This window comes from Vidua macroura, chromosome 6 (genome assembly GCF_024509145.1).
Source record: "Vidua macroura isolate BioBank_ID:100142 chromosome 6, ASM2450914v1, whole genome shotgun sequence".
In the NCBI taxonomy this organism is placed as follows: domain Eukaryota; kingdom Metazoa; phylum Chordata; class Aves; order Passeriformes; family Viduidae; genus Vidua; species Vidua macroura.
The window spans coordinates 38,903,607-38,922,041 of record NC_071576.1 but is presented as its reverse complement, the minus strand read 5'-3'; the positions used below and the strand labels follow the sequence as shown (position 1 = coordinate 38,922,041).

The window sequence follows — 18,435 nt, the reverse complement described above, 5'->3', positions numbered from 1 at the left end:
TTCTGGGAATGAAAATGTGAACTTTAATAGATCTCTTTGACTAACAAAAGGGAATTTTGAGGACTGAGGTGAGCTTGCCTTTTGCTTTCCTGGTCAAAATTCTGATGTTTCTCTTTCATTTGCTCAGGTGCTGACATTGATTCATTGACTCTCTGTGGTTTTGTTCTTCTGAGACATTGTCAAACAGGGAAGAAAGTGGACTTTTAGGTTACCCTTATATAAAACTGGCAGAGGATTTGGTACAGTTACTTGTGTGAATTTGGAACATTCGAAGCTTAAGAACCGTTGAATCTCTGTAGCATACTCAGGTTGACAAGGTGATGTCACTGGTGTTTTGTTTTCTTGGAAAATACTTTTATTACATAGTATTTTTAATGTTCAGTAATTTTCTTTCTTTTGCTGAAGGGACAACGGAGACCGATCCAGGCACCGAGCTCCCCGGAATGCCCGCATGTCTGCACCGTCGCTGGGGCGCTTTGTCCCGAGGTAAGGCATCTGTGTGTAAGAGCAAAAGGTGTGGAAATCCTGGAGGTACCAGCAGCACAGCTCTCTGGTTCTTTCAGGTGGATTCCTTTTCTTGCACAGGGCTTCTTTATCCTTGGTTTGCAGTTTCTGGGACTCCCAGGATGGCGTGTTAGTATGAGCCTCACATCCTGTGATGTTTGAAAGATAGCATGGTCTTAGTGCTTTTTACTTACAGGTTGAGGTCACAGTGTGAAGGCAGAATAGGAAGAGAAAAGAATCTGATCAGAGATTCTCAACACAATGTGCTGGTTTGAGATTAGGAAACTGTTGTGGGAGGTAGAGGATTTGTTTAGTGCTGATCTTTGCAGCCACGTTGATCAGAGGAGGATCTAATCTGTAACTTACTTTCTGTTTGAAGCAGGGAAGCGGTTGGCTAAGCAGAGGATTCCAGCCTTCCCTCGACTGTAGTCTGCTGGAATGTAGTCATATTTTCTCAAAGTAATTGCAGTGGCTCTTTAGAGCTGTAGTACACAGAATGGCTTTCTCCATGTTTTACTCTCTTTGTTTTGCAGACGCTTCTTGCTGCCAGAGTACTTGCCTTATGCTGGGATTTTCCATGAACGAGGACAGCCTGGCTTGGCCACCCATTCCTCTGTCAACAGGGTCTTGGCAGGTAATGAGATTTCCTTGTTTGCAGTAGTCATGTATATTAGTGGTGTTTTCTCGTGAATCTGAGCAGAGAAGCATTGAAAGCATTGATGAAGAAAATTAATTCCAACTTTTGAGATTCTGTTTAAGTTGTCTGAAGCAAGAGAAAGGACTGTTGGATTGCTGTAGTAAGCTGTCATTCAAGTGCTTGAGCATTGCAGATTCCACACTTCAGGTATATGTGTGGAAGTGTCTGCATGAATTGGGAACGGGTGTTAACAATTCTCCCTTTATTTAACTTCTTTTCCTATTCCTAGATGTTTTTTTTTTAAACAACCTGACAGACTAATGATCAGCTTGCTGCAGGTCCTTCTAATTGAATTATAGGGTGCCTTGTTCATGTTCCGGCTAGGAAGATGCACACAAGGCAATGTGGGATTCAATTAGGATCTTAATAAGTGCATATTAAAAAACTCAGCTGCCACCACACAGGCATTTGGGAGCCTTAGAGGGCAAGCGGAGGTGGAAAGGGAGGTGGGGGAAAGAGGAGGAGGAGGAGTATGGCAGTCTGGCAGTTCATGAATGAGATGGTTATAGATGACACATATCTTGAGGGTGAGTCTTTTTTGGCTGGGTCTGAGTTGCTCTGTAATTAACCCCAGTGTGGAGGAGTAATTTTGGAGCTTGGGGTAGAACAAGAGATGATGTATGGACAGGTAGGTTGGGATGTGGTTTTCCTCCTCCTTTAGGTAATCACAGGACCAGAACTGAAAGGAGTGCTGAAAGGTTTCTCAAGAGGCTACATGACTCTTTACCTTATCCTAAGGCACAATCAACTATGCCTAAGCCATTTTTGACAGGATTTATCTAACCTGTTTTTATTGGAGTTTTCCCAATCATTTTGGGGTACAACTGGTGCCAGTTTTGCAGTGGTGGTTTAATATGGCAGTAGTCTTGTCTTTGATAATAGATTTCCATCATCTTCCAGACTTCTGTCTCCCTGGACATTTTGGGCTGAGTGGTTCCTAGTGCTGTTGAGTTGTAAGAACTCAGCCAAAGTCTCATCCGAAGGACCTCTGCTTGTATCCCTTAGGAAACAGTGGAGCTAACCTGTAGCATTAGCTGATGCATGTACTTGCCTGTGCTTGCTGCCTGTGTGGGCTTTGGCTGTTGGCACGGGGAAGCAGCACACTGGCAGAGAATTACTTGCTGCCAGGCAACACTGCAGAACTCTTGTGTCGCCAAGCTTTGCTGGAGACACCTGCCTTCATCCATCCTCCAGGCCTCCTTGCAGTTTGCCTGTTCCATTGTGGCTGGGAAATAGCCTGGCTTTTTCATCTACACCTTTTGGGGAATTTGAGCCCCAAACCACGCATGCTTACTTTTACTTGCATGTATGCCAAGAATAACAAAGACAGAAACAGTAATCATGGAAGTTTCAAAAAACAAGATCAGTCTTTTCTGTGTGTTGTTGTGCTGAGCCTTTGTAAGGCAAGGTTTGTTCACTCTGGCAGTGTTGTGGAACCTCACACTGGAATGGCTGGGACTCCACAGTAAAGGCTTTTATTAACTTAAATATAAAATTAATTCTTCCAATGCAGTAACTGCTTGTGTTGTGTTAATATTTGGTTTACGTTAACCAAGCTTTCAGCTTTCAAAATGTTTTTTTACATCCATGCTAAAAACTTGTTATATGTTGCAGGAAAAAGGAGAGTTGGAAGTGCAAATATTAGGTGGAGGCATGACAGGCAAGAACTAGGAGATGAGATTGCAATTGTGGAATAACCAGAGAATTTCTTATACTTGTTATGTTGGTCAGCAGCATTGTCATGTTTAGTATTGTATTTCAGAGCCATTGAAAGTTACAGTGCTGATAGTATACTTTCCTTTATATTTAGCCTGTGCCAAGGCTTGTGGTAGCTCTTTCTTCAGTATCATGGTGGAAAACCTCTATTCAAACTCAGAAGTACTTTAACCCTGGCCTGGTAGTTATGCATGAGGCTGACAGGCTTGGCTGAGGAAAAAAATCAGTTGTCTTATTTTCCCATTAACAAAGGCTAATCTAAGCTCAAATGCTTTGAATTACTTTATTCTACCATGTATCCAAACTGTCACTTTTGAATTATGTTTAAATGCAAAAAATGCCAAATGTATTCTTATGTAAGCTCTACAGCACTTGAGAAGAGATATCAAAAAACCCTGTAGTGCTAACCTGACAGTTTTCTAAAAACTGACAGTAGATTTCTGTGATCAAGTAAGACTGAGAGCTGCTGTTCAGGAAAATACATCCAATTGTACTTCTGCTTCTGTCCACTGCCCCATTTACTGCTATATGCTGAGAGGAAAACAAAGGAGCAGATGGAGATCTTAGTGTGTGAATTACTGTGGTGTGCTGACTAAATTTCTTAATGTCAGAGCTCTTGCTGTCAGGTTCTGTCCGTTTACTTTCAGCTCTCTACTTTACGTGAACAGCTTTCTGTTAAGTGTCATTCTCACACAAGTGTTAGACAGACAATTGCTGCACGCTAGGGAGGACTGCCTTGAGATTAAGTCCTTAGAGTCAAGTTCAATGAACCCCTAAAAGTTACAGGTTATCTCTACAGATGGACTGGTACAGCGACGCAGTGGGTTGGGCAGAATGACTAACATGCCAGGCAGAGCTTAGGTCAAATCAGAGCCCTTTGTACTAGTCAGGGGACTGGTGGCCACCCTTGTGCCAAGGCACTTCCAGGCAAAACATGGGAAAGGTGGCAGCAGATGGGTAGAGTAGGTGGGAGCCCAGGGGGAGAATGAAGAGATACCAGTCAACATGACAGACAGGGACATCTCTTTGCCAGCAGCCTAATTTGCATGGAGCACTGGAACAGCAACTTGCCCCAGTAGCACCTGCCTGCCTCATTATCTTCTGGTGCAGTTCAGATCTCTCAGCTGATACAGAATGCTGCATCACTGTGCTTTCTGGCACCAAGTAAAACACCATGTGAAAATACATTACATCAACATTGTTACCTTTAGCATTGAAACTTGTAATCACACCAAGAAGTGTTGGTAGTTTGACAAGATATATTTTTCTGTAAAGTCTATGTTGATTGGCAGTAATTACACTGTCCTCCTTTAATCCTTTATTAACTGAGTCTTATATCAGCCTTTTCATTATTTTGTCTGGAATCAATGTCAGGTTGACAAGACTGACAGTCTTATCCTATTTCAACCTTTTAAAATACTGGTATAACACTAGCATATTTTTCAGTCTTCCATATTCCCCTGTATTTCAAGACTCATCAAGAAACCTAAGAGTTCATTTGGCAGCTCTATTAAGGCTTTTGGTAGTGTGGGCTGCAAGCCGCTCTCTGCACTCCTCTCTCCTTGGTGAACTGCCCTAAGTGATGGAGTTGTGGTCTCCAAGGAAACATCCATACAGTGAAAGCTAGTTGAAGTGGTTGGTTGCTAAAGTGGTGATGAAAGCAGTAAATATATTCTGGTTTCACACTTCATATGGCTGATTGATTGCATGTGGCAATGTAGGTGGAATACTGCATCTTGGGGCCATTTCAGTCTTAAAGTCTCTTGGGTTCTCTGCCATTTGTGGGCCAACAGAGTGGGGGCTTGATTTTTGGTTTGGTTTTCTTTTTCCTTCTTATTTTGAATTTCTTTTTCCCTTCTACACTTCCCAAGAGATACCAAAAAGATGTTCTGTGGGATGAGATTACACCTTTTCTAGTGGGAGTTAGTACAGCTGCAAAGCTCAGCAGCGTTAATATGTCAAAGAAACACACAGCTCAGTATTATGTTTACTACCTCTTACCGCTTTTTTGAAATGTTTCAGTAAGCTGAATATTTCTGCCCACTGTTTTGTTTGGGTTTGTTGTTTGTTTGTTTCTTTGGTTCATTTATTTGTTGCTTTTGGTTTGGTCTTTTTGTTTGTTTTTTTTAAATAAATTTCTCTTTGTCCTAAGTTGCATTGGGAAGCAAGACATTGTTAAGTTGCGATGGCCAAGTTATAGATATTTTTTGGCATCTGGTAGCACAGAACGAGGATGTCCATTTTAATATATTTTTTTTAAATCAGTAGATACATTTAAAAGAAAAGATCTGCATCATTGCCTCTGAAGTGCTTGTGACCTCTTGTTCCCCTCTGTGAACTTTTGCCTCAGGCTTTATAGTAATTGACTGATTTGGGATGGACAGAGACATGCTAATAGTATAGTGAAACAAAGAAGGCTTTAGTTTCAATTCAGTGGAAGCTTAGGGGAAGAAGAGAATCAGTGTTTCCCAAGGAACCTTGCAGAAGGCTTTAAAAGTTGACACAAGTACCATTTTGTTGGCGTTTCTGTTACTCGTTAGGCAACATGCAGATGAAAGTTAATGGTGGAGTTACCTAGCTTTGTGAAATGCTTCTGTCTTGCCTCACTTTGTTTTAATAGGCTTCTATTCAGTTATGTGTATCTCAACAAACAAAATATTTTTCCTTGTGTGGTCATAGGTCATGTTTATCTGTTCTGGCTTTGCCACCAGACTTTATCTGCTTAAACACAACCCAACGCAGCTGCTCTGAATCTTCCACCTTGTGGAGACATACAGATTCCACAGGGCTTAAGGTCTGAGTGATACAAATTCTACGTTTACAGTTCCTGAGTGATTTCATTGCTATCTCAGGGTAATAAATTCAGACCAGAGACTGAGCACTTACATGTAGTCAAAGAATGAGCTTGATTACAGATTTTTCCATATCCCACACCTATTCAGGGTATAGCTTGCCTGGGCAATAATGGTTCAGCTTTGGATATCTCTGCTGGAGTTGCCAAAGCAAGCTGTCTGTAGCCTTGGTACACTCGGGTGGGGCTGAGGCTCTTGATGAAGCTAAGAATCAGTTGATCCCTTTAATGGGAGTCTAGAATTTCAAAGTGTGAAGTTTGGCTGTTGTTTTCCCAAAATCCCATAAGCTATGCTGTTCTTTAGAGCTTTACTTCCTGGGAGAATTCAATGTCAAGTGTCTTCTGGTGAATTTCTATTCTTCAGCCAGCAACTGCTAACATGCAATTCTTAGAGTGTATGAAGTTTCATCGTGGTGAAAGTTGGCTAAGATGGATAATGTCATCCTTCTGGGACAGGAAGGATGTGATTGAGCATGTGGTAGTTCTCCTGATGAGAATTATGATGATGGCCTCTCACCAGTGACATGCACTAGTTAAGGTGCCTCCTGGAGCACATTCCCAATCTGTTAATCACTCTAGCTTTATTTAGGGCTGATGTTCACAATTGAATGCCTCTAACCTAAAGCCAGCTAAATGGATATCTTTGAGCATGTGGTACATGCAGCTGCATAGAATATTGGTTGCCATTGCAAGTTGAGTTAGCCCTGCAGTAAGCTTTCACTTCTGCTCTAATGATAGAACTGATCATGATAAAAGGCTTCTTGGCCTTCAAAACCGTGTTGAAGGCAGATCTCCAGTTCCTCTGGCATTTCAGGTGTGATTGCCTCCTGTGGCTCAGGCCATCTTGACCTAATCCTGTTCAGTCATGTACAGTATGCTGTTAATTCTGTTCTGAGATGCTCCCATCCCTCAAATGTGCTTGTAGTGATGCGCAGCTGTGCAGGGTAAGACAAAGATAACTTGAGATCTCCAGAAGGCCAGCAAAAGTTGATAGGAAGACACATTGCCAGTTGTCTCTGATGTACCCATGTTTTTCTCAGTATTAGTAGTTATGTATTTTCTGTACAGTTCCCTGAGATTTGAGTGTTATTCTGAATCTGTACCTTCAGTTGTCCATCACTGGCTTATTGATATTGGCTTGCTTTTGCCTTTTCATCTGAGACAGCTGTGTGAATTTGAATTAGTGTCCTGATCTAATCCTGCTTTTCACAGTAGAGCGTTCTGTAGAATAATAGAATCAATGAACATAGCTGTGTGGCTTTCTGTGCTGCGTGTTTCTGTTATAGTCTATTTGGTACTGCTAAATATGGAAAGATGTGAACCTTTGAGTAACTTCATTTTTATGGTCTTTCTGTGATCTACGTCAGTGGACGCTAAATGATACAAGAGGCTTAAAATATGCCTCAGATTCTTCTGTGACTTGAGAGCTACAGATACCTGTCACCTTCATCACAGACTTGAGAACAGTTTATATAATTTCTGTGAAAGTGCAGTCTTTCATAAAGAAGTGTAAGGACAAAAAAGAGGCTCTATGGCTGAATTGCAAATGAATGAGCTTCTTACAGGAGGAAATGATGGTGTGTTCCTTCATGGGACTGGTGAGAGGTATCCTCAGAAATTTTGGTTTCCTCAACATGGTGCTTAAGCTTTTGAAGACAGTAGGATTTTGGAAGTGTGGCAAAGACTTTAGTTGCATGACATCCTCTCATGTAAATGTTCACTTACAAATTTGCTTCATGTATTCTAAAAACACTCTTGAGCACCTCAGCTCTTATCTGCCTTTGTCTCTCACCAGCTGGTGTTTTCCTAGATCAGCCTTCAACCATGAAAGTTTTTAATGTTGCTGCTAAATTACAGTAGAGTATCTAATAAATAAAATCTCCTGGTAGTTCGGTATTCTATGTGCAGAATAAAGTCATATACTGTAAGTTAACTTTCTCGTAGTATTAGATCCCTTCTTGACTTCCAGTTCATGAATTCTGTAGCGTTGGCTACAGGATGATACAACATCATGATTATGGTCAGAAGGTGAACTTCTTAGCACACATTCTTCAAATGAAATCCCTCTCCCAGAAGATAGAAAACAGTTTGTTAATGCTTAAAAAAAACAAGTCTAGAAAACAACTTGTACTACACAACTTCGTGGTGACACTGGGATCAGAGAGCTGATCCACAGATTCTACATTCTTCCTAGCAGGTCCATCTTTATAATGCTTAAGTAATTTTTCCCTATATTGCAGGACACCAGTGAGTTTGTTTTTTCCGGCTCTGTGCTTTAATTGGCAGTCCAGCTGCCTCTTTTCTGGTGCTATAATGTCTGTCGTCGGAAATGCTAGTCCAGTGCAAAGACCCCCACAAATGTTCTATGCTACTGGCATTCGTTTTGATGCAGATAAATACTCCTTTGAGAGTTCTGTCTACCTAGATGTCTCCTGAAAGTGGGTGATAGGTAGTGTTAAGGGAAAGCCATTAACATTTGCATTTATGTGATGGAAGAGGTTGTGTGTGTTGTTTCCAGTTAGCCTTTCCCTCACATCCAAAATATCAAATTCAGCACTGAGAGTCTGAGCAGTAACTCATCCTTATTTTGTTGTCCGCTCCTGCTGTACACTGTCATACACAAAAAGCATAGAAAGTGTCAGGGTACTTTTTGTATGGAACAACTTTAATCTGGCTGTCTGCTTATTATGCCCTGCTTGCTCTGTGTCACTGTTCGCTTGCATCTTCCTTAGCAGCAGACGTGCTCTGTGGTCACATAGACTTCTCTGTTTACATCTGTGAACAGGTACAGTTTAAATTCTTTGGTTGGGACATTAAGAGTGCAAAACACTAGATTGTAGGGCAGATGGAATGAACTTGCATCACAGCCCTTGTAAAATGTTATCCCCTATTTAGTTCCAGAGGCTAGAGTACTCTAAGGATTGAGTGATTCCAAAATCAGTTTAATTTCTGAAATAGATCTTATGTATCAAGGTCTTTGTATGCAAAGAACCTTCACACCGGAGAACTGAAGATTTTCCATGAGTCTCTTAAATATTGCACAGTAAAGGGGAGCTAAAGAGTCAAAATTGTGCTATTAGCACTTTAAAGCCTACTATTGCTCGGTCCTTTTTGTTCTTGTCTTTCCTTTATGCTTTTGTAACTCAAGCCATAGTTTATCACAATCTGCTAAGTCTGGGAATGTGTTAATTGAGAGGACTGTGAGTCAACTGGAAATAAGAATCCACAGCTATGTGCACTATGGGAGGTATTTCGGGGGTCACCTGACTTGGGAGGCCAAGCTTCCTGTATAGTTAGCAGAGAAAAAAGCCTCTGCTCTGAGGATTCATCACCTGCAGTGAGCTGAAATGAGGTGCTCTGAATTTTCTGTGGAGCTGACAGTATATTTAACACTGATTAGATAGGGAGTTTTGGAAGAGTACTTTTCTGCTGTGGGTTACTTAGATGCCTAAAATTAGGCAGGCCACATCCTGCTCTGATGGCAGAAAGGATGTTATCTAGAAGAGGAGATCCTCATTCATTGTTTCAATGATGGATCAGAGTGCACCATCAGCAAAACTGGGAGGAGTAGGTGATGAACCAGAAAGTTATGCTGCTGTTCAGAGGGACTTTCATAGACTGGGAAATGGACCAGCAAATCTCATTAAGTTCAGTGAAGAAAGATACCAGGTCCTACACCTGGGGGAGAATGACTCCATGCACCCGTAGAGGCTGTGGACTTACTGTCTGGAGAGCAGCTGTGCAATGAATGACCTGGGGGTTCTGTGGACAGCAACTTGAACAAGAGCCAGCAAATGTGCCCTTCAGAAATTAAGGCCATCAGTGTACTGTGTTGAATTAGGAAGAGCATTGCCAACAGACTGAGGGAGGTGATCCTTTTCTTCAGGCCTGGTAAGGTGACATTTGTAGTACTTTGTCCAGTTCTGGACCCCAGTGCAAGAAAGGCATGGAGTAAGTGCAGTGAAGGGCCACAGCGATGAGTAAGGGTTTACAGACTGACTTGAGAGACTAGATTGAGAGACAGCCAGCCTGGAACTCTTCAGCTTGGAGAAGAGAGGGCTTAGACTGGATCTTGTCAATATGTATAAATAACTGAGGGAATGAAGAGAGCCAGACTGTTTTCAGGGATGCCCAGTGAAAGGACAAAAGTCAGTAGACACAAATTGAAATTCCATTTGAAGAAAACTTCTTCTTTCTGTGAGAATGGTCAAATTATGGGACAGTTTACCTGTGGAGATTATGGGGTCTCTGTCTTTGGAGATACCCAAGTTTGACTGGAGATAGTCCCCAGCAACCTGCTGTAATTCACTCTGCTCTGAGCAAGGGAATGGTCTACAGTATCTCAGAGGTGCTTTCCACTCTCAGTCTTCAGTGATTCTCTGAATTGACTGAGTACACAGGAACAGTGAAATGATGTTGGGGTTCAGTGTAGGTGAGAATAGAGTTTGTTGTAGTTCTGTTAAACACTGTATTGCAGGAGTAGGTACAGCTGCTTCTGGTTGTATGTATTGGCGTTGTCCGCTAATTCTATTGTAAAACCTTATGATGGCTGTTACTGCAGAGGACTTCTGGCTCTTTCAAGGTTTGTCTGAGAGAGCAGACGTTACTGGAGAATGCTTTGTTAGTAACTTTTCATGAGTTTATATTTATTTTGTGCCAAGAGTCTCATTTTGTGTTCCTTTTGGTAACTGGAAGCTGAAAACCTCTCAGTTGCCTGATTACATAGCAGAAGTGTCTGTAGAAAGACTTGGTCTGGATCAGTGGCTGTACATTGTGAGTATAATTTACAATTTTTATTTGCAAGTGTGTTTAGAACGAGCACAACTCTTCTGGTCAGAGTGAGTGCAGGCCACTCTCACTTCACAGGAGATGCTTGATGAGGTCTGAGGCAACAGGGGATTCTTGACTAGTATCTGGAAGTGATGCTGCAGGTTAGCAATAGTTGTAAAGATCTGCATTTACTCAATTGTGCCAGCTACTGTCTGTGACTGGTTCCATTTAAGGAATTGTAGAAACTGTTTGCTGTGGGTTGTCCTTGGTTATGCTGCCCTGTGAGAGAAGTTGTTAGAGCAATGTGTACAACTGTCCTCCATACAATAAAGTTGTATTAAAGGGTTAAAAGGCCCCAGATAGAGAGCCTTGAAATACTTATTACACTTCTACCATCGTGTATCCAGAAGAGATGATGGTGCAATTGCAGAGTTGCTGCCAGCACTTCATAGGCTTTCATATGCATTTGTGGAAGACTGTTCAAATGGGAACAGTGGTACTGAAGCCCTTGAATTAAGCTGAAACAACAGGGAAGATTTTGGACAGATAAAGAAGCAGTTTTATGGACTGGCTGGGCCGGAGGCAAGATGTATGTCAAACAAACCAGCAGTTAAGCTCTCTTAATTGCTGTGGACTTTTCAAAGATGTTTGGGATCTAGGGTCAATCCACTTCTGACTGTAGATAGTAAAATATGGAGTGTGAGAGTGGCAGTCCAAATCTATTTTCTTGGAGGGTCGATCTTTCCTGCAGTTGCTTTGTTCCCAGTGGTGATCCAAGCAGTGATACCGTTGTGACTATTACTACAGCACAGAGTGAGATAAAGTACTTTGGGACCAGTAACGTGTATCCCATTTGCAGTTTGAGGAGTCTTGTTTTGGGCAATGTAGTGACTCTGTAAATGGCTTTGGGGGGCTGCAGGTGAGCCAATAGAATATGAATTCCTGTCATGCTACAGCTCTCCAACCTTATGTAGGCAGGCAATATCAGGGATTGTGAAACTACTGTTGTCTTTTAATATGGCGTTATTGACATCATTCCCAATGATGTTCAAGACCATGTGCAACTCTTTGTGTCTACATTTCAGAAGGACTAAGTATAGCTGAAGGAAGAATTAGCTGAGGAAAACTTCAGCTATAGAATGACATATGCTTCATATACTTAGCTAATCAAAGAAGTAGTAGGTAGTTGTTACTTGATTGGTCTAGATATATCTGTGGGGGAAAGCTATCTGATAGAGCACCCTTTAATACAATAGACAAAAGGCATAGAAAGATGCAGAACCTGATATCAGAACAATTTTGCTTGGAAGAAAAAATGATACTTGAGCAGTGGTGTTGGGAGTTTTTAATTTCTTGAAGTCCTGCCGCATAAAGTTCACCACTTGCCTTGAGGTAACTGATTGCTGAAACAGGTTTTTTCCCCAGTACATGGGGTGTTTAAACTAGCAAAATTACTGCCTAGTCTCAAAGGAAAATTTATGATCGCAGTACTCGTCTCTAAGTTCCTGGTACATGTACAGGAGTTTTCATAGGGTGTCTTCAGGGGTCCCATTGCTGGAGAGGTTCTTCCAGCCATTTGCATCGTGTCACAAGTGCTGCATGACTGGAAGCAAGCACTGCATCTGAGAAAGCTTGTATAATGTGTTTTCTGATGCAAACTGTCCCAGTAAGCCTTTCTTTGTGTTGGTGGCTGTGAATCTAAAGCTGCCTTTGAGATTCAGAAAGTCATTGGAGAGAGGTGATCATGTTCTTAAAAGTGAAGGGTGCAGGCTGATTCCTTTTGTGTGCATTGTTAAAGAGATGAATTTCTAGATATCATTATATCAGAAGGGGTAAGGCTTTGCAGAAGTGCTCATCTTTTGTGGGCGGTGAGGCCCCTTGGGGACCTGTCTCTTTGTGGGTGGTAAAACTCACTTAGCCATAAAAGTATTTTCCCAGAGCTTGCTGCCTCCCTTTAAAAGGGGGAAAAAATAATTAAAAAATTACCCACGCTCCAGAGCACAGAGGAGAGGCAGGAACCCGTGCAATCTGCTGTGCAGAGGGGTAGGAATCCTCAGTGACCTGCCACATTTGGCCGTCATCTTTGAAGAGATTAATCATGATTTTTGCTACTGTATTTTATGGGTCTGGAGGTGGTGGGGGGCGGGGGAACCCAACACCACAAAGCAAATCCTAAGACAGATTTGCTACAACCAGCATAGAATATCTTCATAGACATTTTTAAAGCCACCTTGCCATAAAGATGGAGGAAGTTTTTGCTATGACAACATAGTTGTGTGTTGAATAATGGATCTGGTAAGAATGCCATGTGATGATCTCCTGGTCCCTTTTGCTGGCAGATAGGATTGTACCATTGGATGTTTTATTTGTAATTGAGCATTAATGTCTCAATCTGTTATCACTTAATACATACAAATCAAAGGTTGTGTTAGCTATTAGGTTCTGCAGTAGTGGCTTTTCCTCCACATAATATCATTACTCAGCTGGTACTGTTGGTTTTATGCTTCTGGTCTGCTGGCTTTCCTTGATTGTGGGGGAAGATGTATGGGAAGATCTTGGCAGAGTTAGTGACAACTTGCTTCCTCAGAGTTACTTTTGACTTGTGGGTTTATTTTACCTGAGTATTTTACTTTAACATGAGCCACTATAAGTTGCCCCCTGTGTGGAACCTGGAGGAGTTTTCGAAAATGCCCTTGGCAAGGGCAGAGCCTAGGAAATAAATTTAGGCTTCAGACTTTCCCCAAAACATAAAGGCTGGATTTGTCAGTGCTTTTGGGTTGTTAAAAATGTGGAAAGGTGTTAAGTGTTTTGCATGAGATGGGGAAGTTCTTGAAAAAAAAAAAAAACTGAACAGAGAAGCCAAACAGCATTTGTGCAATAGCAAACACAGGCTCTAGTCAGGATGAGAGCACTAGGTGAGTTCATATTAGCTTTTTAACTCGTTGCCTCAGAACTCAAAAGTAAATGCAGACAGCAGGAGATTTTGTACATTAGAAAATATAAACAGGATCCAAAGGCAGAGGCGTACCTCATATGTGTCCGTCCATGACTTGTTTTTTTTTTAAATTAGTGCACCCATCACCTCTGGAATGTGGCTTAAATGGGAATGGTCTCCAGTGTCTGCAGGAGCTCAGAGCTGGTTTTGAACTAAGCAAGAGCTGCAATGTAGTGCTACTAAAGGAAGCTGTATTTTGCTTTCTTGAGCAGTAGGTTGACACACTCTCCTGTTGAGCTCAGTGTGGGCTGTAATCCAGAAGCTCTGGCAGGCAGGAGTTATGTTTCTGAGAGTTCAAAATCAGTGACAGCTGTGAGCCAGCCTCTGCAAATATAACAGCTCTGGACTCTTGAGTTCCTTCGTAGCCTGGCTTCTGAGTTCCTCTCTTGCTGCTCTGGGAACCAGATTCACATCTCTTCTCCTTTCTCCAAGCAGTGCCTGAAACAAGGTACAATTTCAGCTGTATCAATATGCTTCAACCCACCAGGTTTTGCAGCAATAGATGGGAAGGAGTAGGTAGGTGTGGCTTATGGCCCATTAGATAACTTCAGGGCTGGCAGCAGAGTGTGGAAGAAATGGTAGTGATGGCCATAATTTCTTGGTTGTCTCTTTCAGCATCTTTGGGGTTGGTTAGAGTAGTAGTGGTAGGTAAAAGCCATTCACAGAAGGCAAGGGAGGAGCAATCAAATAATCAAAAATATTAGTACTTTTGCTAAGAAAGAGTTAATGAGAACAGTTAATCTACTGGTCCTGAGTTTTGACCAGCAAGGGGGTCACTAGAAGTGGAGCAGATTCAGTAGCAGTTGAGATGGAAGATATGCTGGAGAGGAAAAAGAACAGTGACTGCCCAGAGTTCATATACAGTTTGAGAGCTAGAGATGAGAAGGTCATATGAGACAATGCATTTCCTCTTATCCTAGACATCCAAACTGTGATCCAGAGTAATTGAGAAATTTAGAGATGCAAGAAATTAATGTGTATTTATATTGTGAGAGGGAGGAGAAGAGCATACACATGTTTACAGACAAATGACAAGGGATAGAAATTGATACAAAAGAGGAAAAAATCGTAGAGGCCGGTGGAGTGCTTAGAAGGACTGGGAACATGCTTGTTCTGTTATGGGAGGAATTGCAGGAGGGGAAGGGAAGGTTGAAAAGGTAGAGGAAGTAATGTCACTTGGTAATTTTCTTACAAGCAGCTGAGATTCTGCGCAGAGACAAATGGAAGCTGGAGGAGGGGAGGGTTTGAGGAATGAGTCAAAGGTAGCTGGGATTGCAGGCGTGGGCTTCAGTTAAGCTGGAGAAACACTTTGTCTTCTTTCAAACAATTGTTCATATTAGCATTCATGGTGTGGGCATGCATGCACCCATCCATGTGATGTCTCCTGGTGTGCTGCACACAGAAGCTGTTTGAGGATCTGTGTTTTGGTTCACCACAGACCAACCAAGTCAGATCTCAAGACTTCTCTGAGGTGCCAGAGTAGAAAAGTGTAGTGGAGGGAATTGGTCTGGTGGCAGTTTTCATTAGTGTAGTCTTGCAATAGATGGAGGAATCGGTACTGGTATCACAGGTGGATCAGGCTCAAAATCTGATGGGGAGAGATGGAGGCAAATACCCAACATGTACATATACATCCCCACAACTCCATTATGGAGACACTGAAAAGTGTAAAGGAAATCCAAAAGTACTTTGCCAGAGTGGAAGAAAAATAAGGCACAGGAGAAACAAGGCTGAGGGCAGACAACTAACAGTGCTTAGGACTGGAAATCATAGCAAGATGAAATAAAAGAGAAGGGCTGGAAGACATTAAGTTGTGATTGAGAGGGACTCAATAATAAAGTTTAGGGAAGGATCTCATAGGCCAAATGGGGTGAGCATATTTACAAAGATTTTGAAAGGTAAGGTGAGAAAGCATTTTGCTGAGGTCTTTATTAGATTCCGTATGTGGAAGGTATGTAGATTATGCAAAGGGAGTGTGTTTCTTTATTTTCCTGGCCCAGCTTGGCTGATGAGGTTCCATAGAAGAACCCTTAATCATAGGTACCTGCATGTCTCTTTGACACAAGAAACAGTGAAAGCTGAAGACAAAGCCCTGTCATAACTTCCTGCTTGCAAAGAAAGTAGCTGTAAGTGGATGTCAGTCTCCCTGATGACTCCTGTGATTTTAGTGAGCCACTGCTTAACTTCTGCTGTCCTATGACTTGTGAACCTAATAAAATTGTCATTTGGAACTGTAATTTTACACTGAATCCTAGGACTGAGAGGCTGGCTTGGAGTATTCATAATCTTCTAGAATGTACCACTGCTGGTTCTTTGATCTGGTAGGAGCTGGACCTCTGATTGCTGCTGTGAGGGTGAGATCCTGGAACATTTCACCACAGCTCCTTTTTAGTTTGTGACCCCTACCCTCCAAATGGCTTGCTCCAAATCTTAATTGTGTATAATTGAAAGTTTTACTGTAAACCAGTAAATTGTCATTGCCCTGTTTTCATCATACAAAATTTTCCATTACTTTTGCTTCTAAATGCTGTATGGAGTAGCTGTGGTGGTTATTTTGCACAGCAGCTTCTTGGGGAGGTCTACCTAGGACCCTCTGGAAGCATTATGAGCTAATTCAAGATGGATTAAGGTCAAGTCTGCCCTAAAAAAGAAATAAAACCCATCTAAGTATCCATTCTTTGTGCAGTGCAAGACCTGCATGCTGAGTATCTAAGTACTTGTGCTGCCTTAGTTTTTCTGGATGTGGCTTTGAGTTTGCCTTTTAACACTTTTTAAAAACAATGGAATACAGTGGTAGTCTCCTTTAATCTTGGAGTCAGTTCTGTAATTGCAGTGGATTGGACCTGTCTGTGATGAGCTGAGCTGTGGCACCGATTTTACAGAAGTCACTGCAAGGTTATGAGTTTGGCCAAACTTCTTGGTGGAGTCCTGAATTCTGGGAGCCCTGACGCTGTGTCACTGTTCCAAATGTTGCATGGTTATTTCCACGTTGTTACATGTGGTCTGTCAAGTTGTGGACTAACATGCTGTGTCAGTCCTGCTCTGCATACTCTGGGATCTGGGTCACCCCTTGAGCCTGAGTCTCTGCACTGGCTTCAAACAGAGATCCCTGCACACTTGCTGGGGTGCAGCTCCCTGCTTTGTGCATTAAAGCTAGTGGCAATAAGGAATGAGTCTTGTTTCCATTGCTGCCATCTACATCATGCCAAGCCACCCTCAAAACTTGTTCCATGAGAAAGTGTTCAGAACATTGTGATAGTGAAGTACTTTATTTGCTGTAGGTTACTTTTACTTTGTTCTGTTTCAGTTGGAATAATGTGGTCTCTCCATGACATTCTTCCAGCCTAGGCTTCCTCCTTTTCATCTCACAATGCTTTAAATTCAAACTGCCTTCACATGAGTTAAACTACTGTTAGATTTTGTGTTTTCTCAGCTCGTTCGTTTTCTGCTTTCTTTTGGCTGTGTGTCTGTTCACTGCTTTACCCAGCTAACAGCAGGTCTGTGTGCTTACTTTCCATTTCCTGTCCTGCCTTCTCTTCTACTTGCTCTTTAGATTGCCGATACCTCGTGACGTGTCCTGCTCACAGGATATTATTCCTGTGAAAATTCACCACTGAGCATGTTTAGCTAGTGCTCTGTATTGTGCAAATTCAGTCTGTGTCACTAAACTGACACAGCATTCTCATTACGAGTGCTGTAATACAGTAGTCCTGAAATATGTTTAAGGATAGTAATAACTTTTGCAAGTCCTCCATTCACTGGCAAGTACAAGCCTTTGAATACGTTTTTGTGCTTGGCACTTCTATTAATACTGTGTACTGCTATTTCCACAATGGGAAGTGGCTCCAGTGTTGAAGCTTTTTGTTGTACTGATACACAGTTAAACCTGCAGAATTAAGCCCTTCCAGGGAACATACTGCTTCTCAGATTAGTGAAGTTTGTATTTTTCCAGTGTGGTGGTTGATAAGGTGTGCAGGTGCTCTACAAAGATACTGCTGAGGTTTTCTCTCCACTGCAGATGGGTGTTTTGGTTATAAGACATGCACATTTCAAGTTGTGCTAAGCACACATTCGTGCAGTAAGAGCTGCAGAGGCGGTAGCAGGAATTTGGCTTGCTGATTTGTTGGGATTAATAGGATTTCTTGTAGTTAAAATGCACACTCACAATGGAAAAGGCTTTTCTGTGGAAAGCAGTTTGACTTGTTATTTTTGTGTCTATTCTACATCTGTCTGTTGGTGTAGCTATATTGGTTAGATGGGAGTGCTGTTACAACATTATTTGAGCCTCTTAGGAAGGAGAATTACTTAGTGTGAACTAAAACTAATGAACTCTAATGAACACTGGAATTGATGATAAAGTATAACCTGAGTGGAATATGGGCTGGAGGTGGCAACGCTCTTGGCACACAGTCTCAATAACAAGAAATTGCAAGACCTCTGAATTATCTGAAACTATATACAAGAGTTTTGGCAACACTGGATTAGTCTGATACATGTTAGCATCTATGTTAGATGAGTGAACTGCAGTAGACCTCATAGACAGTGTGATGTGGCAACTGTGGAGGACCCAAGCATTAACCTTGGGTGGTAAGGATATTCTGGTTAGGTGGCAGCAACCCTCTGAAGCAGTTATTTGTTGCTACACTGGAAATATTCCTCTGAATCCAGACACTGCTAAGCTAGAAAGGTAAGTTCTTCAATGGCTGTTGGCAGCAAAAATGTCTTAATACCATACTGATTCAGTTTCTTGGCGCCTCTGTTACTGGCTGAGACACTGCTAATGGAAAGGCCAACTGTGTGGGTGTGCCAGTGGGACCTTACAAAGTTTTTCTTTGGTAAGAGAGCTGATGTTGAGGTATAGACAGACAGATGACCCTTAAAAGCCAGATGTTTAGCTTTTTT

At 41.9% G+C, this 18,435-nt stretch overlaps 1 protein-coding gene across 1 annotated transcript in view; it reads left to right on the top strand.

The window, feature by feature from the left end:
• Nucleotides 1-18,435, top strand: part of AMBRA1 (autophagy and beclin 1 regulator 1) — a 126,275-nt gene that overhangs the window by 49,243 nt on the left and 58,597 nt on the right. Inside the window, exons 10-11 of the mRNA XM_053980360.1 lie at nucleotides 406-486; nucleotides 1,038-1,138. Of these exons, the coding sequence (XP_053836335.1) occupies nucleotides 406-486; nucleotides 1,038-1,138 (182 nt within the window). The remainder of the gene's footprint in view (nucleotides 1-405; nucleotides 487-1,037; nucleotides 1,139-18,435) is intronic.